General features: G+C 37.9%; 1 protein-coding gene across 8 annotated transcripts in view; it reads left to right on the top strand.

The window, feature by feature from the left end:
* Nucleotides 1–22,648, top strand: part of C3G (C3G guanyl-nucleotide exchange factor) — a 61,504-nt gene that overhangs the window by 18,936 nt on the left and 19,920 nt on the right. For 4 of the 8 annotated variants that reach the window (XM_069498373.1, XM_069498368.1, XM_034985409.2 and 1 more), the window contains exons 2-13: nt 3,136–3,304; nt 8,318–8,426; nt 9,055–9,163; nt 9,863–10,177; nt 10,592–10,733; nt 11,909–11,989; nt 12,626–12,756; nt 13,688–13,784; nt 14,202–14,309; nt 15,216–15,326; nt 20,883–20,993; nt 21,131–21,228. In XM_069498373.1, coding sequence (XP_069354474.1) covers nt 3,136–3,304; nt 8,318–8,426; nt 9,055–9,163; nt 9,863–10,177; nt 10,592–10,733; nt 11,909–11,989; nt 12,626–12,756; nt 13,688–13,784; nt 14,202–14,309; nt 15,216–15,326; nt 20,883–20,993; nt 21,131–21,228 — 1,581 coding nt within the window. Of the gene's footprint in view, nt 1–816; nt 1,100–3,135; nt 3,305–4,946; nt 5,437–8,317; nt 8,427–9,054; nt 9,164–9,862; nt 10,178–10,591; nt 10,734–11,908; nt 11,990–12,625; nt 12,757–13,687; nt 13,785–14,201; nt 14,310–15,215; nt 15,327–20,882; nt 20,994–21,130; nt 21,229–22,648 lie in introns of those variants that run through there. The other 4 variants (XM_069498371.1, XM_069498372.1, XM_069498375.1 and 1 more) reach the window with 3 other exon arrangements.

Below are 22,648 nucleotides of genomic sequence, written 5' to 3'. Positions count from 1 at the left end.
TAGAAGGCAGTTTGTTGGACTCGTTTTGTTTGTTACCGCCTTTTTAGGCCCACTTGCGTGTTTCTGAGTTAACTTAATTAACTCAGAGTTAACTGCTAACACAGGGTTGAATAATTTTTTTTTCTTGCGCCATCAAAAGTGAGTAAAAGTCGAGTTAATTTTCTAAATATTTAACCCACCGATGTGGGAGCGTTAAGTCGCTAACACTGGGTTAGTGAATTTAAATGTCAAAATATTGACACATACGACACACGAAATTGATTGCACCAAACGGTCAAAATATATTTGAAAGTCTTCAAAAAACAAAACACATGAGACAGTCATAGGCAGAGCGTAGTAGTGCAAAAGAGACATAGTACAGATGTTAGACTCCACTTCACTAATTCATATTTGGTCGGGTTATATTATGTGACAGATGTTAACAACCTTAAAAAGCAAAATGCTGAGTTAACTATTTAACCCGAAGTTACTAAACCCGGTGTTATGTAATTTAACCCTGCTCTTTGATGCAAGCGGGCCTTACACTAAAAAGTAAAACACTATCAATACATAAATATAATTGTCGGAAAGTTTCTAACATAGTACCACCAACGTACAATTCTTGGCGCAAGTTGTTTGTTGCAATTCGCTAGGTAAACAAGACAAGTACAGCATCAGATACGGCACAACGTCTTGAATTTTTGTTCAGAAAATAAAGTCTTAACTCTTACTTGAATGATTTATACGTGGCCATTTGTAGTAATTCGTGGGTGCTAAACCTTAGTTAATGTTTATGATATGTATGACGCACTCGAGCCCAGGAAGCGGGCATGACCCGGCGTCCGTCCGGCGCGGCACGGAGCGGTGTCCTCAGACTTCAGAGCCTGTCTCAACACTCAGTCGTCACGCGCTGCGGCCAGGGCGCGTCCTGCTGTCGCCTTCGTGTATATTTATAAACTCGGGCGTCATTGATAAAGCTGTGTGTTTAGTGTTTATTTCCCCCTACACATCTTATTATGTTTTTATAACGTTGATACGAGGACATAAGCGTATTTGGGGCTGCTTTTGGTGTGTTGAGTGAAGTTTTTGTGTTCAGAACTTACAAATCTTTTCTTCACAGGTATAGCTGTTAATTTTACAATATTACTCATTTCAAGTTCGTATAAGGATAATCTATTTGCGGTACTGACCCATACATTTAACGGTCCTTGTTTGTCAAATTTATACAAACTAGTTAAAACAGCATTAAAATCAGATTACCTTGACTTAGTTAATGACTAAATATATCATCACCATTCCATAGAATACTAAGTAGGCAACGATTACACATGTCGTGTAAAATCAGGATTTGCTTTATATCTGTTGAGTAGTTGACTGTTGTCTTTGTTTGTTCGTCATGTTTACGTCAATGTGCCGCGGGACCATTTGTGGAACGTTATTGTTTGAAATTGTATTTTGATAATGTTATTATGTACGTCAATTTACGTATAGTACGCGACAGGTTGAGATGGCAATTGGGGTGGGGACGCCCTGCACAGCCCCCGCGCTAACTCGGTGCGGGATAGCGCGGGTGACGTGCGAGTATGCGGGGCGTCCCCCCGCCTCATACCCCGATTGCTATCTTAAACTGTCGCGTACTGTATGTTGAGAAGTTGTTAAAGATATTCAGTTTTTAGATTAGTGGCTTTGTTTTGGATCTTCCTAATCTCATACAACCAGTTCATAACCTTCATCAGCCCAGTCAGAAACTTTTGAAAGTGTGTAATATTACTGATATTTAATTATGTTAACGATGGTTCTATACCTACATCGCTCTGCCTTTCTACCCTCAATGATTCGCCAAAGCGCGACCTGGACCGGTCTTCTTCCGTAACAGTTCTGTATTTGCATATTCAAGGATCGCATTGATAAGTGAAAAAAATAATAGAAAAAGAAGCCTCTGATAATATCGAAATTCTTCAATACCTACATTCATTTTCAGGCGCATATTTTGGACCAGGCCTCAAGTCACAAGTTAATTTTCCGGTTTCAGAATTATTAGCATTTATTCGACCTTGTGGGCTGCCTTGTCTTAGTGATGTCATGCTTCTCAATCTGTAGCTTATTTTGATATGTCTACATCTGTATATGCAATCATTGTAATTTATTACTATCAATTATGTGTTCACTGTGTTAATAATTATTGTTACGCAAATTTCTAAGAGTTTCACTGATTGATCAATATATTGTCTTACATAAAAAAGTAATGTGTGTGTCTGACATCTGTCTATTCGTTACCATTGCGTTTGCGCATAGTTCATCCGATTGAGTTGAAACTATGTATAGCTGATGTTCTTGGGAAGTTTCTGATATAGTACGTACAGCAGGTGTCACGGGAGTTGCATTGCAAATTGCAATGCACGCCAGGCGTTAGCAAGTTGTGTAGAAATTATATTTTAAAGCTCAATATCTTTTGATGTTTGACATGGGTTTTTCTAATTTTTTTCACTGTTGTCATTATTTTCATGATTTGCCTGTTGTTTTGATCTAGTTAGAAATCTCCGTGATTGTCACTTTTGTGGCGTAGGCATTTAATGGATACTGAGTTTTATTGTTATTTTCGGAAAAGTTTTCTGCATAAATAGGTTTATGTTCAGGTACAAGATTTTTTGAAATTTATTGCTTTCAATAAACATCAGAACAGACCGAAACTTGTTTTAAACTTTCATAGCCACGTTTTCTTCTAAGCTTAATTATTTTATTTCCGGAAGAAGTAAGAGCCTTCTTTGCTCGCAGGGCTTAATTGCTGGTCTTTGTAATGGTCCCTCGGGTCTCGACTCACTTCACTTCACGCATGTTAATGTTTTGCTGTAGTGTAAGGGATGATTTATGCCAGCACGTGGCGGGTGCGGGCCGTGCCACGTACGACGCGCGGACGAGGCACGGATTCAAAACATCACGAACATTTTATATGAAGCAGTTTATGCTTCACCGTGCCTTGTCCGTGCACGGACGTCACATAATTAATAAATTAGTTTTGTGTGATTCTCGAGTATTATTAGGTACAAGGAAATGTCCCCCTGAGCTTTCAGTTCTTCAAAGGGAATAGGAAAAAATAGAATTGTAATCACAGCTGGACATGAGGCAGCCACTGTATGTCTCCATAAATGGTTGCAGAGAACGAGGTTTGCGGTGAAGCGGGGTCGGGGCACCGCGGCTCGTTGCGCGGCGCCAACAAACTAGCGCGGCGCGCGCGCTCCTTCAAGGACGACCTACTGGAGCGCATCTCTAACATGCGCTCGCCGGCGCAGCCTCCACATCCGCCGCATCTCGCCTCCAATATCAGGTCAGAATGTTATCTAGCCCGTTCGTTGACACGGTGTACACTGTGCGGTTCGAGTTAAAAAAGTTTGCGGTTATCGATTTTCGAGCACACTTTTGATGGACCAATCCTGGTAGCGGGTCGGACGCTCCAAGGTGTCAAAAGGTGCGTGGAAACCCTGCGCCAATATCTATGAAGTCTGTGTCTCTACGCTTTTGTGTTTATTATTATTCAGATCCAAGTTACTTATGCCCTTGACTTGCAATCTCACCTGGTGGTAAGTGACGCGTAGGTAATATATCACACATTATACGTACGAATTGGTCTTCACTTGTTTTATAATATATTTGTGATGGGTATAATGCTAGCTTTCACCCTACTACTTTGGATTTCTTGAAAATCCTTTTGGATTTCTGCCGGTTTTTTTAATGAAAATATATAACTCTCACGGGATAAAAAGTATCCTATGCCTTTGTTCAAAATATTTAAATTTTGTTTTAGAGGCGTTAAAAATTAACCAAAAAAATACTCCGGACGAAGTCCCGAGCATAAACTAGTAAATGGTAAAATATGCAAGGAAATTTATTATGATTTTCTTATTCGGATAATAATCCGATCTCTATCCATACTTATAAATAAAATATAGGAATTGTGAATAATCAATCCACTCGCGTAGCTGCGTTCATAGTAATGCCAGACGGTGATAATGAATAATGATAACCGTGAGATAAATCAGCTGCATTATTTCTGTTTGTACACATTGTTTTGGGTGTTTTTACGATGTGTAAACGTTAAAAGGTGTTCACGCTTCAAACAGCGTGGGCCAACAATCAAGCCTTGTTAAAGTAGCTTAATTACTGTGTATAATCACTGTAATGATTCACTTGACCATTTCATTGTTTTTGATAGTTGTTTAAATGAGTTCATTAGCTAATAAAGAATTTAAATCAAAACGACTAGTTGATGTATCATTGATAAATAGTACATTAATGAAAAATACTGGTTTTAAATGTTAAGGTTGCACATAATCTGGTTTTATAAACAAAGTAGCTATATTGGTTTTTGGTCACGTTATATTTTTTTCATAGGAGGTGCCCGCAGGTTCGTTTGTTATTTATAAGCTCTTTATGTAAGTGGTGATTATAAACCACAGCCTACTTTATTAATATGAAGGTTACACTTATTATTAACTAGCTTATGCTCGCGGATTTCGTCCGCGTGGACTACACAAATTTCAAACCCATATTTCACCCCCTTAGGGGTTGAATTTTCAAAAATCCGCGGATGCCTACGTCTTAATAGCTACCTACATGCCAAATTTCAGCCCGATCCGTCCAGTAGAGTAAGCTGTGCGTTGATAGATCGGTCATCCTTTTGTATATTTAGACTAGACTAGATAAAGATTTCAAAACATTTTTTTTTGTAATTAATTTACTTATTAATAGAATTTCATATCACAGTGGAAATGTGGCAAACTCATTATAAAGTACTGTTATTCTTTACTTATTCTTTATATTTGTCATCACAACATCTTATCTTACCGAGTTGTGTACATAGCAATGAAACGTACGCGCAAACTATTGCCTCTTATCTAAATTGATAATAATGTTTCACATACATAATTCCACTATCTCGCTGGCAGCGATTCAAGAAAGTGTCACTCATTTTAACAGTATTATCTGGACTTGTAGGTCGAACAATACGGAGGCGTGTCGTTTTAATTGTAGAGTTGTAGACTAATAAGGCAATTGGATAGATTCATAACTGCAACCTTTGTACGGTATTGTGGCTCGTTCTGCATTAAATGCAGCGGTTATTATGAGTCACGCACGGCTAGACTGTGGCGCGCATTAATGACATTGTCCGCTGAAATCTCATTAGTTCGGTGCGTGCAATGTTAAGTGATTACATTTTAATGTCCCCGAGCGCGCTGTCAGTGGGTAAATCGTTTTATTTGCCGTGCAGTGGACTGTTTATCGTGTGAGGCTATTTGAAAGTAGATCAGTGTGTGGATATTATGATCTAGTGTGAGCAAGTGTCGTTACGGTTCAGGTGTTTTTTGTGTGCCAAAACATGTCGAACGCGGCTCGATCGCCAGTTTTTTGGATTACCAAGCGTAGGAGTAAACTTAAACTCCTCGCTGATAATGCAAGACGGTATGCTCTTTTCAAAGATTTTATAACAGATTAAGCCAGGCTTTGCACCGAGAAATTACTATTTCACTATCTTCATTCTGCTGGTTCAATTATAGATCGCAGCTTCGGCTTTGGGTTCGCGAATTTGAGATTGTTAATTTTTAGAACGTAAGTTCCGTACGTCCGATCGAAAAACAGAACCCTTATAGAATCACTCGTGTTTTTGTCCGTCCGAAAAAAAGGTTTGGCAAACTGTACCATGTAACATTCAAATGAAAGGGCTTCTTGTGACTTCAAATGTTTTTTTTCTATAATTTTAAAATAAAAAGTTTAAAATATTTAAGAAAATATCTTAAGTTGGCCCCCTCCTCCCTTACCTCCCTTTCAGCTTCAAAACTCTCTTTTCAACGGGTATGCAAAATAAACGGAGTATTCACGACAAATAAGTTCAAAGAAACACCGTGTCATTAAGACTAAAGCAATTTGTGAGCACATATTATATTGTGTTTATTATGCGCTTAAACATTATTTGAACATGCATATTGCATATAGTAAACTGAACCGGGACTTTGAATATCAAATAAAGCTTAGCTATGCTATTTGCGCGCAGCCCGCTTGAATATAAAGTGGCTTCTTTCGCAATACTGACATTCCAGTCAGTAGCACATTTCGGCGATATTTTTATGCAATTGCTCTGCTTAATGTTTCTAGGGTTTAACATCAAAAATCTAAGTAAAATCAGGTTAATAGATGCTGATTAATTATTTAATACGGACAATAGCAATTATACATGATTATACGAAAGTGTGTTTGTTAAGTTGGGTTGTCCTTCAATCACACTACAACAAAGTATCGGATCGCCGTGATTTTTGCATGGTCGTAGTAAAGACCTGGAGACTACTTTTTAACCCATAATATTAAATATTTTACAAAACCTAAATCAACATGGACTAAGTCGCGGGCATCAGCTAGTTAACTAGTAGATATAAAATAAGAGATCCAATGCAGCAATCTATTATGAACGGGCTTTTCTGAGAAATAAAAAAGTATTCAAAATCAGAGTGATGAACCTAATCCATCCATACTAATATTATAAATGCTAAAGTGTGTCTCGTCTGTTCACGGCCCAACAGTTTGACCGATTTTAATGAAATTTGGTACAGAATTAGCTTACATCCCGGGGAAGGACATAGGCTACTTTTATTATCCCTGAAAATTAAAGAGTTCCCACGTAATTTTCAACAAACCTAAATCCATGCGGACGAAGTCGCGGGCATCATCTAGTTTATCAAAAAGAAACGTAAAAAATTCTACAACATTTTTAAAAATCGATCTTGAAAGCGTTGTTGGTTTAAAAATACGGAACCATCAGCGTTAGAATTCCACTCGCATTGGGGCAATATTTTGTATCGAATTGCTCAATTGGTAATTGATAGTTATATCGAGTGTCGTGGCGAATACTCAGTTTTGAAAGTGTTAGTTCTTTTACGACCACGCTTTACTTTGTGAGAAATATTTTTGTGGTAGATAGTCGTTTGTAACTCTAGCCACGTAGCAAAGCAATAAAAAATTTCAATAGGAATGTACCTTGAATTTTGTATTTGTGTCATCATTATCATCATGATCAACCCATCGCCGGCTCACTGCAGAGCACGGGTCTCCTCTCAGAGTGAGAAGGGTTTGGCCATAGTCTACCACGCTGGCCAAGTGCGGATTGGTAGACTTCACACACCTTTGAGAACATTATGGAGAACGCTCAGGCATGCGGGTTTCCTCACGATGTTTTTCTTCACCGTTAAAGCAAGTGATATTTATTTATTTAAAACGCACATAACTCCGAAAAGTCGGAGGTGCGTACCCGTGATTGAATCCCCGACCTCCGATTAGAAGGCGGACGTCTTAACCACTAGGCTATCAAGCTATTTTACGGTAAGGTATTTCACGGTATTTGTGTACCTAATGGAAACCGCGATTGCTTATTACGCTAGTATATAATATTGGAATGAGTCGACCCCCACTATTTGCGCTCCGGCCCGCATAGATATTTTATGTTTCACTAGCTAATGCCCGCGACTTCGTCCGCTAGATTTAGTTATTTAAAAATCCCGTGGAAACTGCTTATCCGATATATCTATGCAAAAATCATGTTGATCCATTGTTCCTTTGCAGCGTTATTGAAGTATAAACCAACAAATAAACACTTTTTCTTTTACATATTTATAATAATACTAGAAATACTAGATGATGCCCGCGACTTCGTCCGTGTGGATTTAGGTTTTCAAAAATCCCGTGGGAACGCTTTGATTTTCGGGGGAAAAAAGTATCTATACCCATGCAAGAAATCACGTCAATCCGTTGCACCGTTGCGACGTGATTAAAGGACAAAAGAATAAGCATGCAAGCTATCTCTGTACCAAATTTCATCAGAATCGGTTGAACGGATGGGCCGTGCAAGGCTAGCAGACAGACAGATAGACACACTTTCGCATTTATAATATTAGTATGGATTTTTATTTACGCCTGTATTCTTGAATAAATATGGGCAATTGCTTATGATATCTTATTTTGCACTGACTTTATCTTACTTGAATCTATTTTCAGTTGTTGATTTTTTATAATTTGTAGTCTCGAGAATAATGGTAAATGTCTGAAACTCCCTTTTAATGTGAAAAAAATAATCACATCTTTTTTTAAAAACCTGTTTGGTCGACTGAATACATCTGCTCTACGCTCCGCTTAGATGGAGACCGGGCCTTTAATAGAGATATGCTATTTTAGTGGTTTTGTTCCTATTTATTATAGGTACTGTTACTATTTATTATGTAACGACTATTTATTATTAAATCTATTATAGAAGTAGCTCAGAATAACCTTGTTAATAATTTTTTTTGTTTTGTTTCAGATCGCACTCCCCACTTAGTCCGAAACCTCGGAACATGGGGGTGAAAACTGTCACAGCGGAAGAAAGTGAAATTACACCAGCCAAAGAACTCGAACGGCTAGTCAAAGAGGTTTGCACATATCACTTACTTATTCAAGTAAAACTTGTTTAGGCGCGTTGGGCGATTTTGGGATGAATAAAAACTTCAAGGTCGCTTCACCGTCCGACAATATGAATGATTGCATGAATTAATTTATTTCATACTAGACAACCCGCGTCTTCGTCCGCGTGGATTTAGGTTTTTCAAAAATGCCGTGGGAAATCTTTGATTTTCCAGGATAAAAGTGACCTATGTCCTTCCCCGGGATGCAAGCTATCTCTGTACCAAATTTCGTCAAAATCGGTTGAACGGATAGGCCGTGAAAGGCTAGCAGACAGACAGACAGAAAGACAGACAGACCGACTGACAGACACACTTTCGCATTTATAATATTAGTATGGATAGGACAGCATGTGCCACTAATGATATATCAAGACTTCACCGCCGGTTCGGAAAGCAGGTTCTACTGAGAAGAGCCGACAATTTTGGAATGGGTTAAAACTTAAAAGAGGTATTAATTGCACAACTTCATGCAAAAAGAGAGAATTAACATACCCCCTCTGGTGCCACATTTGCTAACTTGAAAACTTAAGATAGAATCTTAGTCGACCCCCTCTAGATCGATGAACTATTGAGGCTACATACATACTTGTTCCAGGTCACATTCGGCTTAAAACATTTCTCCGATGTCATCACAAAGAGGAAACTGGAAATGTTGCCGGACAACGGCACTATTGTATTCGAATCGATCGCGAACATACACAAAGGTAAATTCATTATGCAACTCTTATCGGATCGCCATCTCTACGCGTGTATTGTGGCAATGCCGAAAAGGGGTATTGTTTCATACCTGTCAGCATTTCAATGTGTTTGCGTTCAATGATACGGTTTGACTACAGAATCAATTAAAGCTTCAAACGTACAACGCGCAACTACAACGTGACTACTAGAGAATTCTGAAGCCATATAGGCAATAGGCATATGCCTATATGGCTTAAATAGGCAATTGATTAGGCAAGGAATACCTGTAAAAGAAAAGCGTCTTAGGCATAACATGCTGTTTAAGTTTAACGTAGTAATTCGCAAAAATCATTCGAAATAGAAATAGATAGATTTTTTATTCAAATAAAGTTTTACAAGTACTTTTGAATCGTCAAATGCATTTACCACTGGTTCGGAATGCCTTTCTTTCCGAGAAGAATCAGCAAGAAACTCGGCTGACAAACGATACATAATTATCAGTGGCGTGCACAGAGTTTGAAGCCAGGGTAAGCATTAGTAAGATAGGCCTTAGATACACCTTATAGAGACCTGCTAAATGGCAGGTCATAAAGAAAAATGAGCACTGGTCATTTCAACTAGGGTAAGCAGTACTTTTATGCCTCTATGAATTGCACGCCACTGATAATTATACATCTAACGGGTTGGGTTTCCTCAGCAACTTTTTATTTTTATATTATTTACAGCAATAAAACCATACTGCAGCCGGTCCCCCTCACTAATGAGCGCCGTGAAGAGACTATGTACAGCGCTAGCAATGCTAATACGCCTGTGCGATGAAGTAACTGTAGTCAGTTTGCGAGCCGACGCTGATGATACAGAGATAGATAGATCTACTGCGGCGTTATCGCCAGAGCATGTGAGCTCTGTGGTTAAGGGTGTGACTTCAGCGGTGGAAGAAGTAGCAAGCCTCGCTCAGCAGCATATGACCAGACCGGCCTTGTCTCCACGGTCAGCGCTCGTGTCTCCCAGAGCGTCTACACAGAGGAACTCCTTACCCGGTATGTATAGGAGTATTGCATTATAGTCTGAGCTGCTGACAAACGAGCTGACATAGCTCGTTTGTCAGCAGTGAAAGAAGCAAGCCTTGCTCAGTAAGACTTGTTGCGAGCTTTGTTGTCAATTGTGTGACATCAGCAGAGGAAGAAGTGGTCTGGCTCAGCCGGCTTTATCTCTGCGGTCAGCGCTCGTCTCAGAGCGTCTACTTACCTGGTCCAGGTAAAGAGTACCCTGTACTCTTTCAGTGTCAATTAAAGTGAAGTATGAATTGAAAAAAAACTGTGAGGTATCGTGACCCGACACAAGCCAAGCTGCCACATCAAATGTGGAACGCCCATATTGTTTCTCGGTTCTTTTAAGACTTCTCAGTGAAGACTTACCGAAAGTGATGATCAACTGAATTTGTCTTGTTGCAGATATCCCCCTAACTCCCAAAGAGCTGTCACAGCTGACAGGCGAGCCGGGCATGGAGCCTAGCGGTGTGCGCGCCTCTCATTCCTCAGAGTCTATACTGGATGCGCCAGACACGCCGCCTCCGAAACCTGCCAGGCCCAACCGGTTAGTAATCAGTTCTTTTCCGTACTATTTACTTGATTAATCCCTTTTCAACTACTAATAATATTTCTCCAAATTCCAAAATAATTTATTGTTTATTTAATTTATTGCCCAGTCAAATTAGACTTTCAAGGTTATAATAACTCGCATAGAGGTGAAAATTTGTACGAATGTTCGGAACACCATTATAAATGAAATGAAAGCCCTTAACCCTAAGCCCTTTTTTGAGCTAAATTGACTGGGCTATAACTAATATCTTTCGATAAACTAAAAATTCGCCGCGATTTGTAATAAAAAAAAATGTTAGCATCCGAAAGTATAGAAATAAATATTTAATTCTTGTGAAAGTTATTTAGATAAAATAATAATAGTAGTTTCTAATCTTGACTTTTAAATATAAATTTAAATAAATTAAATTGGAAATTGGCCACAGATTTTTAAGTCAAAGGTGGAAAATTTATTTCGTTCCATTTTGGGTAGTAAAAACTAAATATTGTCAGATTTAAATGAGGACCTAAATATATAAAATGTGCCACAACTCACTGACTGACTCATTAACGCCCAGCCCAAACCCTTGTACCTTGAAAGCTACCGCGCTACCACGCTTCCTCACCACGCGTCTACCACGCTTGTCAAGTTAGACTTAACACACCTTTGAGAACATTATGGAGAACTCTCAGGCATGCAGGTTTCCTCACCATATTTTCCTTCACAGTTAAAGCAAGTGATATTTGGATACTTAATAATGCACATGATTCCGAAAAGTTGGAGGTGCGTGCCCGGGATCGAACCCCCGATCTCCGATTTGGAGGCGGACGTCCTAACCACTAGGCTATCACAGCTACATTCCAAAAAAATACAGTAAATCTTCATAATAATTAAATAATATTTCATGCTTTATCAAAATACTTATTTGAACTGATTAGATCCACTTAGACTTATTTAATAAATCCGCGAGTTATCGATTATAAATAATTTGCTTTCGACCATTTGATTTGATTGGATTCGCCATTAATATGTTGATTTTCGTTTTCTTTGAATATTAAACTTTATAAACAGTAGAAATCTCACAAAATTGATTAACATATGTCACTGACCTTGACTCCGCGTCTGTAATTTCACTTTTCTCTGTATAATTTGTTATCAGGTTCTTCGGTAAAAGTGAAAGTTTGTTGCAGGAAAATCGAGTTGGCCCCCCCTTTGCCTCCGAAGCGCAAGTCGGCCAATGATAACTCCTTACTGGGACTGTCCATAGACAGGTTAGGTATAATAATAATTATACTTAATAATATAATTAATGTAATTAGTTTTTATTGCCACTTTCATTTTCCTCTTATGGATTGCTATGCTATGTTCTACTTAACCATATATGGTTAAGCCGACATATGCATTATATAATAATTATTTATTATTATTCATAATGTAATAATTCATTATTCAAACAAATGGTTAGAGCATGTATATACCAGGATATTGCTATTTTTCACGATAGTTCACGTAAGTAGTAACAGTAGCAATAATTCACGTTTTTCAGATTTTTTCCCTAATGTCTGCTATAAGACCTACCTACCTGCCAAATTTCATGATTGTAGCTAGGCCAACGGGAAGTACCCTGTAGGTTTCCCGACAGACAGACAGACAGACAGACAACAAAGTGATCCTATAAGAGTTCAGTTTATCCTTTTGAGGTACGGAACTCTAAAAATAAGGAAATGCGTTTAGATAGATCTTAGTTATTTGGATTAGTGGGGAAAATCTTTGCCTAAAAAGATTGGAGACATCTGCTTTAGACTTATTGCCAGAGCTGAGGACTAATCAGTGGAGTTTCGGATTATATAGTCTACTGTTACCTTAAATTGTGTCTATAAATATATTGTACTTATGTCCTACTGTAGATTATCCCTGCAGTCCCACAGCAGCGGCTCTCTAGACTCGATGCTCAACGTGTCAAACGACGAGGATCGGAACACACATGACTCTATGAACCATGAAGTGTTCGTGACTCCACCTAATTCGGATTTAGTTGGTATGTTCACTCATTCCTACTTCCAAGATTTTCAACCGATTACGAGAATAATGTTGTTGTATAGTAAGTTTACCGGTTTTTAATGATTGTCAAAATTACAACTTTAATTAATTAATGGGGTGTCGATGACTTAGCCTTCTGCATGTCTTATGCTCTATGACGTCATGACAAATCCAATATAGTAGATATGACAAACAAAAATATTATGTCAAGTAAATATAAAATTGAGATAAATAAAACGAGTTTTGTATTAAATGAAACTACTCTATTCGAACCACTTGACCTGACTTGACTTGAGTTTTTAACCGACTTCAAAAAAAGGAGGAGGTTCTCAATTAGTTGGAATCTTTTTTTTTATTTTTTTTTATTTTTTATGTATGTTCCCCGATAACTCGAAAACGCCTAGCCCGATTTTGAAAATTATTTTTTTGTTTGAAAGGGTATACTTCAAAGTTGGTCCCATTTCAATTTGGTGAAGATCTGATGAACATCTTCGAAGATAGATACTGGAACTCCTCAACGGATAAGAGTAAATTGCTCGCGATCAGTGTAATAGCTTAGTAAACAGTAGACTTTTAACCAGTCATAGCATAATTCCATGGGGCCACTAAAAATTGTGAAATAATTATTTTTTACAAAAAAATTAAAAACCGACTTCGTTACACAAACACTAAAAATTGAAAAATAATTTAATTTATTACCGAATATATTATGTATACAAGAGTTAATATAGTTCCATAATAATATTTTTTGGGGTCGGTGCCAATGAGGTGCCATTGTGGAGTCCCATAAAAATATGAAGTCTAGACGATTCGCGCAGCTAAAGCTAATTGGCACCGGCACCAAAAAGTATGATTATGGAACTATATTAACTCTTGTATACATAATATATTCGGTAATAAATTAAATTATCTCTATTCATCTATTTCAGGTATTTGCAGTTGCAACAATATAAGTGAGATGCGAACCTCCGTCGAGTCACACGACTCTCATATGAACAATGTGCATGGACATAATAACCACAATCGGTAAGTTAAGCCAATAAAAAAAACGTCCTCCTTTTTGGAAGTCGGTTAAAAATTGTATAAATTGCACGCATTTTGAGAACTCACTCGCCATATTTGCGCTGTGTGTCAACTGTCATGTCAAAAGTACGATTCACCCTCAAATTAAGAACTAAAATCGCACTTTTGGCATGACAGTTGATAGATAGAGCAAATATGGCGGGTACTTTAAGTACGAATTTTGACTAAAATGACAAGACTGAAAGTAGAGCTGTCCTTTTCCGCAGGCAACATTGTGAAAAGGAAAAAACCCACTAAATTGAGAATATTTTTTTTCGGAAGTCTGTTAAAAAGCTCTACTTTCAGACCTGTGATTTTTGAAGAGATTTGTATACAACTGAATTAGAGCGATACAATGATAGTGACGACTTTTGTTTCAAGCTTTTCCAACGAATCCGGCTTTGTGTCGGTGGGCCACAATGAAATATCTATGGAGCACAATTTCACGTCGACGTTGTCTACGCATCACTACTCCAGCCATACAGACAGGTGACAATTTCTCCACACGTCACATTGATTTGTTTACACTTTTTGTCTTGTTTGTTGTACACTCACTGATTGTTTGCAATTTTGTTTAAAACGCGTTTGGGGCATTCGATTAGGTGGAACTTAAACAGTTTATGAAAATCAAAGCTAATGTTATAAATGTGGTTATATCATACTGATACATTTTATAATTAAGAATAATGGATATTATTCGGCGTGTTTTCGCCTTCCTATTTCATGTCGTTTCGCTAGTACAGTAATTTTTGAAGCGAAACTTTTTAATGGACTTTTGAGTTGGGGACCTAAATAGCAAAAAGTGCAACGGAAAAACGCGACATCTCATTGGCTGGCATTTGGATCCAGCTGCTGATGCTGCAGGGTTACTTTCCGGCCAAATAATGGAGATTCTGGAACTGTAGATAGTGAATTAATGGGGCCGATTCCCTTGTACACAATCTCTAAGCTAAACTAAATTAACCGGTCTAAATCTAGTGCCATCTTTTTCCGCAAGCAACATTATGAAAGGGATAGCAATAGATTTAGACGTGTCATTTTAGTTTAGTTTAGGGACTGTGTACAACGGAATTAGCCACATTATTTAAGGTACGACCAAGCAACGACTTCATGATTGAATTCTCAATCGTCATAACGAGTATAATAAGAAACTAGAAACCGACTCGTGACGCTTGCCCGACTGCAACATACTTGTACGTGTAGAAAGAATTTTTTTTTTCAGTTGTGGCGTTGGAAGTCGGTTTGTTTGAAAAAAATTTTTTTTTTTCAAGTTAAATCTTTTTCACCATTTTTGATTGAATGTCCCAACGCATAACAGTATAACTTATGTTCACCTTTAACTTCATTCACCCCATTTGATTGTGTTTCGTCATGCTTCCCTGTTATTGTTTGCAGTACTTTTGAAAGTACAGAGTATGTGAGCGAAACGAAGTGCACTGTGCAGAGCGTTGAGAGCCGCATGAATATGTTCAGTGTCAACTCAGTGACCAACTCGCACAACTCAAAGTGAGTGCCTAATGTTATCGCGTTGACCAATGATATTTTAAACATTAGAATAAATTCTTACAGTGCGTTTGAACTATATATACCCTTATATAATATCAGTACCCATATTATAAATGCGAAAGTGTGTTTGTTTGTTGGTTTATTGGTTTGTCCTTCAATCACGTCGCAACGGATCGACGTGATTTTTGCATGGATATAGTTAAAGACCTGGAGAGTGACATAGGCTACTTTTAATTCCGGAAAATCAAAGAGTTGCCACGGGATTTTTAAAATCGCGGCCCGCGACTTCGTACACGTGGATTTAAGTTTTTAAAAATCCCGTGGGGACTCTTTGATACCACGGGACAAAAAATAGCCTATGGCACTCTCCAGGTCTTTAACTATACCCATGCAAAAAATCAGGCCGATCTTTACTCCGTTGCGACGTTATTGAAAAACAAACCAACTAAAAACACACTTTCGCATTTATAATATGGGTAGTGATTTATGAATCTAAGCCAGACTAAATAGTCTACTTTCAAAGACCTATTAAAAACCTTATATTTCATTGGAGCTCATTTAAACGAGAGGTAACAAAAGGTAACAAAAAGGTAACAAAAATACTACAATCTGATTGGTGGAAACTCATCCTTTCCTAACCTTTGAATGGGATGCACTGTGAGACTTCATTCTACTGTTCGTGAACACAGAAAAATACCAGTTACCAACGAGTTGGGGTATAATGATACTTTTCAATGATTCACTATCATAATTTTATTACAACTATATTTTGTTCCTTGGAACAGGAAAGCTTCGTTCATTTTTCTATTTCTGTTATAAATATTGTACGGCTCTGTTTAATTCACCTTATTTTATACTATATTTTGTAAGACTAGTACAAATATAGAGATGTAGAAAGATTCAATACATTGCACTTAATTATTTCACTGTCACTAATATTTTTAAACCGTCACTTATCGCATGTTTTAATTAGTATAAATTTTGTATTTTTTTCATTCATTTCTCAATAATTTTACAAATAAAATGTGTTTTAATAAATTGGTTGAACTAAATAATATATTGAAATAGAGGGTTTCGGTACATTTTTACATACTTTTTTTTGGGAAATCGAGTTTTGCCTACTTCTAGAATGTAAATCCTATTTAAGAAACTACATCTAATAGTATGCGCTGGTCGAAATGGCCATTGTTGGTATGAGGTGGGGGGACGCCCTGCATACCCGTACGTCACCCGCGCTATCCCGCACCGGGTTAGCGCGCCATCTCGACCTGTCGCGTTTTTGATTTGTGCAGTCTTAGGTTCGGCTTATACAGCAGTGGTAAATGACGGAGACATGAATGAGGTGGACACATGGTATTCATAGATTTTCGACGTGGCAGTCCGTGTCCGTCGCCTTGTTTCTGTTGACGTTCTGCATGATCACGAGCTGTCGCGTTGTGAGTATATCTCGACTCTAGTATCATAAGGTCGGATGTGTACTTCCGACCAAACTCACTTTTTTACATAAAGGTAATGAGCATTTCGGGCTCTTTCTGCCAAGCTGACACCAGTATTTATATCTCTTTTCGTTGCAAAGATAAATACATGCATAATGTCGTATCTGAACACATTCTAAAAATTTGGAGAACCATAATTATATTTTTTGACTTGCGTATGTATGCACCAAAGCAATGGAGAAAAATTATAGATGTATTTTGAGTTCGACCATTATGCTACGAAATAAGTTTATTTGTAATACTAGCTGGTACTGCAGCTACGCACTTCTGCTTCTAAAATATGTAATAATTTTGTTAGGTAAAATCACAACAGATGTTATGCTTCGAATTTTTTGTATTAATATTTGGACTGTGAATCATTTAAGACTTTTTGCCTTGTAATATAAATCATTTTGCAATAAAATTCATGGAAGTAAGTTGAAATAAAGCTTTTTGTTTGTGACTACATTAAAGTTGATGTGATTAATAGGTAAGAGATCCATCCTATTTCACCAAAATTTTGGACTAAACTGCGGGAAAAAAGTAAAGAGCCAGAATAAAGCTGAAGGCATTTTGAAAATGTAGACTAGAAAATCTTTTAGGACCACGAAAATCACACCATGGAAATCTAAACATATATTATAATAAAACCCCACTAAGCAAAAAACCGTGCATTTATTGTGTTTTTTATGAATCACAGTTCAAATCATCAGTTTTTTTAATATGCATATGTTTTTTTAATAAAAACTGCATTTTTAAGAAACGCAAGTCGGCAGTTGAGTCAAATAAATATACAGAACCTGTCGCATTGAACTCAAGGGATGTGGCGGGTTCCCAGACTGAGACTGACGCTTTATTAGAAGACGGAGAAGAAGAAGGGGAAGGTGTCCTCATACTCTCTTCGAGTACGCCCAGGCTTTACTTGGAACCAGTATCAGATGACTACTGCGAAGACTGGAGCATTGGGACACCTACAATAGACGATGTGGGACAAGCTGATCTTTCGTCGGGGCAAGTGCCTGCACAAGAACACCTTGCAGGGCCGCTAGTCATTGCGTATGGTTCATTAACAAAAACGGAAGACATCCAAGAACCTAGTCCAAACTCTACGGAACAGGAAGGTTCCTTTGGGGATGATTATATTGATACCATATTCAATGATATTGACACCTTACCTGAGGATGATGACCCCCCCAATCATTGGTGAAAATCCAATTAAGGACAAACTTTTGAAAGGCAATAGCTGGACCAATGTTATTCAAGTCGCCTTGAGACTGAAAGAAGAACCCAATCGGCAAGTTATAAGCCCCAATCTGGTTATAAACTCCAACCTACAAGTGCCACTAAACGGCACCCAAAGCAATCGGACAGAATCGGACGATGCAGCCGGATCATCATCCTCTGCGCCTGCGGGATGTACAATAGCTCCTACATGCTAACCAACAGAGAATGAAAAATATTACAAAAAAATTGCTACAGAGGCTGCACAATACGGCCTCCGTAAAGTGGTGGCCCCACCAAACATAAGGCCACAATGTGCTACCACAGGCTTTATTTTTTGCCCAAAAATTTATTGCCCTAGTTTTTAACGTAGCCTTAAAAAATTAGAGTACCTAATCAACCACTTCAACCCTTCTACTTTACCCGTCTTATAATCGACCGAATTTGATATTAATCGAGAGCAGAAATTATAAGGCACCTACAATATGTGATGATAGTGATTCTAACGAAACATACCTAATTATAGGAAGCTTTAGATTATGTTAATTTAAATATAAATGTAGTATAAATTAATTTATTAATTAAAAACTAATAAAAGTGAAAGTAAAAAAATAAAAAAAACTTAACTAAAACACGAAAAAAACAGTTTAAATAAGTATCTGTTAAAAAGAACAGTCGAAACAGAAGCAATGGAATTTTCAAGAAAGCAGAAAGTATTTTTTTTATTACAAAAGTGGCAATGCCGGATTTGACTAACAGTAAATCCTTATACCTGCGTAGTTTCTGCACCTTAAAAACGATTCATGATGCTACCAGTAGTGTTGCTACTTTAATGTGGTCTGAAAACATCAGCTGCAGCGGAAGGAATAAAACAGTATCTGTCTTATTTCATTAATCTACTAGAGAAGAAACAAAGTATTCTCGAAATTGTTGAAGAATTGACTTTGTGGTCTGATAATTGTGTCGGTCATAATCGGAGCATGATAATCGTTATGGTTTACTTATGATTATTATAAGGATTACCACACTAAAAGATGATAAATCACAAGCTTTATGCTAAAATGCAACATGTACCTACGTGGAGTAAGATGTAATCCATGCACAAATAGAAAAAAAGGGAACAGCTGAAAACAATGCAGATTACTAAACTAAGAGATTGATCACAGTTTACAAGAACATGCGAAGGAAACAAAACTTTTTGATAAGTTTGATTTGGCACTACAACATATTTTTAAAGACCACATCCCTTTACAAAGGTGATATATCAGAAGCGTTTGTTATATCAAAAAAAAAATAAGAACGGCGGGGATTTTCAGATTTCGGAATATATTACCTGGCTACAACTAACGCAATAATGCTGGGTGTTATTATTTTATAAAAACTACTTTAAAGAAGACTTTTTTGTATTTCATTAGTATGTTATAGGTACATATAAACTTAAAATTCTTCCCCGCTTTCGCCCAATATACGACATAATGAGAAACCATTATCCACTGTAAAATATAACCAACTTTTGCAGTAGGCACCTGCTGACCTCCATTCTTACTTTACGTACCTAATCATTATAAGGAAAATCAGGCTATGTTGGCATGTTTTAGATTTCTATATTGATGTAACCGTCATGTATGCAATTCCACAAAAAACGTTTGGCCCACTGTAGGTTTCTAATTACTTTGTAATTTTTTTTTCCAATTTTTGGCCGTTGTTTTTAATTAATGGGCTTTATTTGTGAATTTGTAAATGTTATTTTCATTCATTCAGAAGTCACAAGGTTTACACGGATGCAATGGTCAGACTATCGGGCGAATGCAATTATTATGTTTCAGATCTAACTAATCAGTTTCAGAAAAATCAGATAGGTACATTGTTGCTATCTCACAAAACTCCTAAATGATTTTTGTGAGATAACTACTGTGATCTTTTGTCCGAATATTACTTATGTATAATCAGTTAAGACGTATTATGAAATATTAAGTAATAGATCCGACTTTTATTTCAAATTTGTAATAGTAAAAATTGCAGCCATAAAGTCGGTTTACAACTTATGCACACAATTTTTAAGCACAGTTACGAATATTACCAGCATAAAGTCGCATATCGTCCATTTTGAAGAAATTGTGAGTTTAAATTTTATTTATTAATGATAAAGTATTTCTAGTAATGGTTAATGATAGGTACAGTTAAGTGTTAAATATTACAAAAACAACTGAAATTGTATCTCTAGTAGTTAAGAAATTATGACCCGATTTCCCTAGCATTTTTGTTTTGGCTCTCCTGAAAAGTAGCAAAAATCCACATCCGACCTTATGATACTAGAGTCGAGATATTTTGCTGGACAACTCGTGAAGTTCCAGCGAAAAGAAAGCTGGTAGGTTCGATACTACCTGTGACAGCTTGAACTTGATCTCTCGCAGCGCTGCAGTCCCGTTGACTCGTGCAACTGGGTAGAAATATTGATGATTCAAAATCATCGTATTAAGGATTAGTCACGTTAGACCTTGCCACGTTCGTTACACACATATGAGAAAGTATGAGGTCCCAACAGACCGTGCTGTGTCCGAGTCTTCCGAGCCTCGTCCGTTTAGAAAGAAAGAAGAAAAACGTTTATTTCTTAAATTGAGCCATACATTACATCTTATAACTAAGAGTTGTTATTCCGGCGCTTCTTCCACTTGAGCATTAAGCCAACAAGCCTTAAGCAGGAGTGCCGGAACAAACTGTGTCTGTGTTATGTCTTCTCGTCGGACGTGCATCGAATGTGGTACGGCTCGGACCCGGCACGGTCTAGCATAAATCATTCTTTAATCGTGGTACGTACCCATTATAGTATGACTGGTGTAATAGCGTGTGATTCCGTCAGGTTGGCCAGCATTACGTCGGACGAGAGCGAGACGCCTCCCGAGCTGCCCGCCAAGACACGCCGCAACTTCCGCGCCGACATGCAGCAGTACTTCCCCAATGTTGAAATCAGGTACGCAGTAGACTAGACACGTGAGTACAGCCGGGATAGATATTATTTATAAAGAGTAATTTATTACCTATTTTGAATAAATTATTTGAATTTTGAGTTTTTGAATCATGTTTCGATAAATCATGTTTGGTCCACAGGAAGACACCGCCATTCTCCATACACGATGCACGGCCGCACACGCTGGCCGAACACAACCACCAGAGGCCGCCGCCGCTGCCGCTCAAGAAAAAACACAGTCAGTATCTATTCTTACTGAATAATCTGCTGTCACTCCGTGTAAAGTCAGAAATATAACAGCTTGTCGTGTTGTTTCGTGACGCGTCAGAAGCATATCGGTTTCGTACATTTAGTAGGGTTAGAGAGAGACATGAAACAAGGCGTCACGACACTCCACCTCAATCTGACTCGTATCTAACCAAACTAAATGTATGAAAGCGATATACTTCTGAGTTTAGATCCGTCACGACACAATACGACTTGCATTCTTGCTAACTTCACTCACAAGAAACTAAAATTGGGAACATTACGAAGATGTGAGTAAGGTAAGCAGGAGCTGTCAAAGCCATCCTATGCGAACTAATATCTCTTGGGGAAGTCAATTATATGGTGGTCATCCCCGTTTGTGATTCCCAATATAGTATTGCTTTTATGCTGATCGCACATTACAGCCACGGCGCATGCTGTGCGAGTGCCGCACATGTCAAACGCTACTTATTTTATAGTACTTATTAGGGTAACTGTAAATGGGTTAATGTTTATTAGAAACACATAAAACAAATATATGTACGTAAATGTATTAGATGATGCCCGCGTGTCTGCAAGGTTTAGTGAAAATCCGGTGGGAGGTCTTATTTTTAGGGATTAAAAGTAGCCTATGTCCATTTGTGGGATGCAAGCTATCTCTGTACCATAAGAATTATGCCCGCGAATTCATCCACGAGGGTTTAGGTTTTTAAAATCCCGTGGGAACTCATTGATTTTCCGCGATAAAAGTAGCCAATGACCTAGTAATGTCCTACTCAGGGATGTAAGCTAACTTTGTACAAAATTGCATCAAAATCCTAAAAAAGGTTGCCTACAGACAGACATGCACACTTTTCTACTGACATTTGGTGTCATCCATACTAATATTATAAATATAATCAATGTCAATACTTGTTATAAAAATGCGGAGACGCATCATCAGCAGGCTCTGCTGAATTATTTGGCGCGTGGTCTTTGGTGTGCGATCAGCTTTATTCTACACTGTAATTAGGGACAAATCTAGCGGGAACTTAGCGCGTAAAAATTCGCGCACGGGTCTTATTACAACCACACAAATCTAAACAGTAATTACGCTACGGTTCTGCGACATTTCTAAATGAAGGCATAGTTGTACCATAACGTAAATACGTACAGTGAGACGGTTCCTTTGATGTTTGCGGGTATACATCGTAGCATTTACATACCGGATCGACTGATCTGCTACTAAGCAAAATAGTAAAGTTTCTTTTGCCGACTTTTGCCGGTCCGTATAATCCTTCTTCCGTCTCGCTCCTGTGAACCTGCAGGATTTGTCTGTCTAGACGTCTTTGTCGACCGACTGATAGGACTAACTAAATGTTGCCGATATTTCGAGCGGCGGCGTTTTGTTCACGTAGATATGGCACTTCTCT

This window comes from Maniola hyperantus, chromosome 4 (genome assembly GCF_902806685.2).
Source record: "Maniola hyperantus chromosome 4, iAphHyp1.2, whole genome shotgun sequence".
NCBI lineage: Eukaryota > Metazoa > Arthropoda > Insecta > Lepidoptera > Nymphalidae > Maniola > Maniola hyperantus.
The sequence above is the reverse complement of the archived record's forward strand: the minus strand, read 5'-3'. Positions and strand labels throughout refer to the sequence as shown.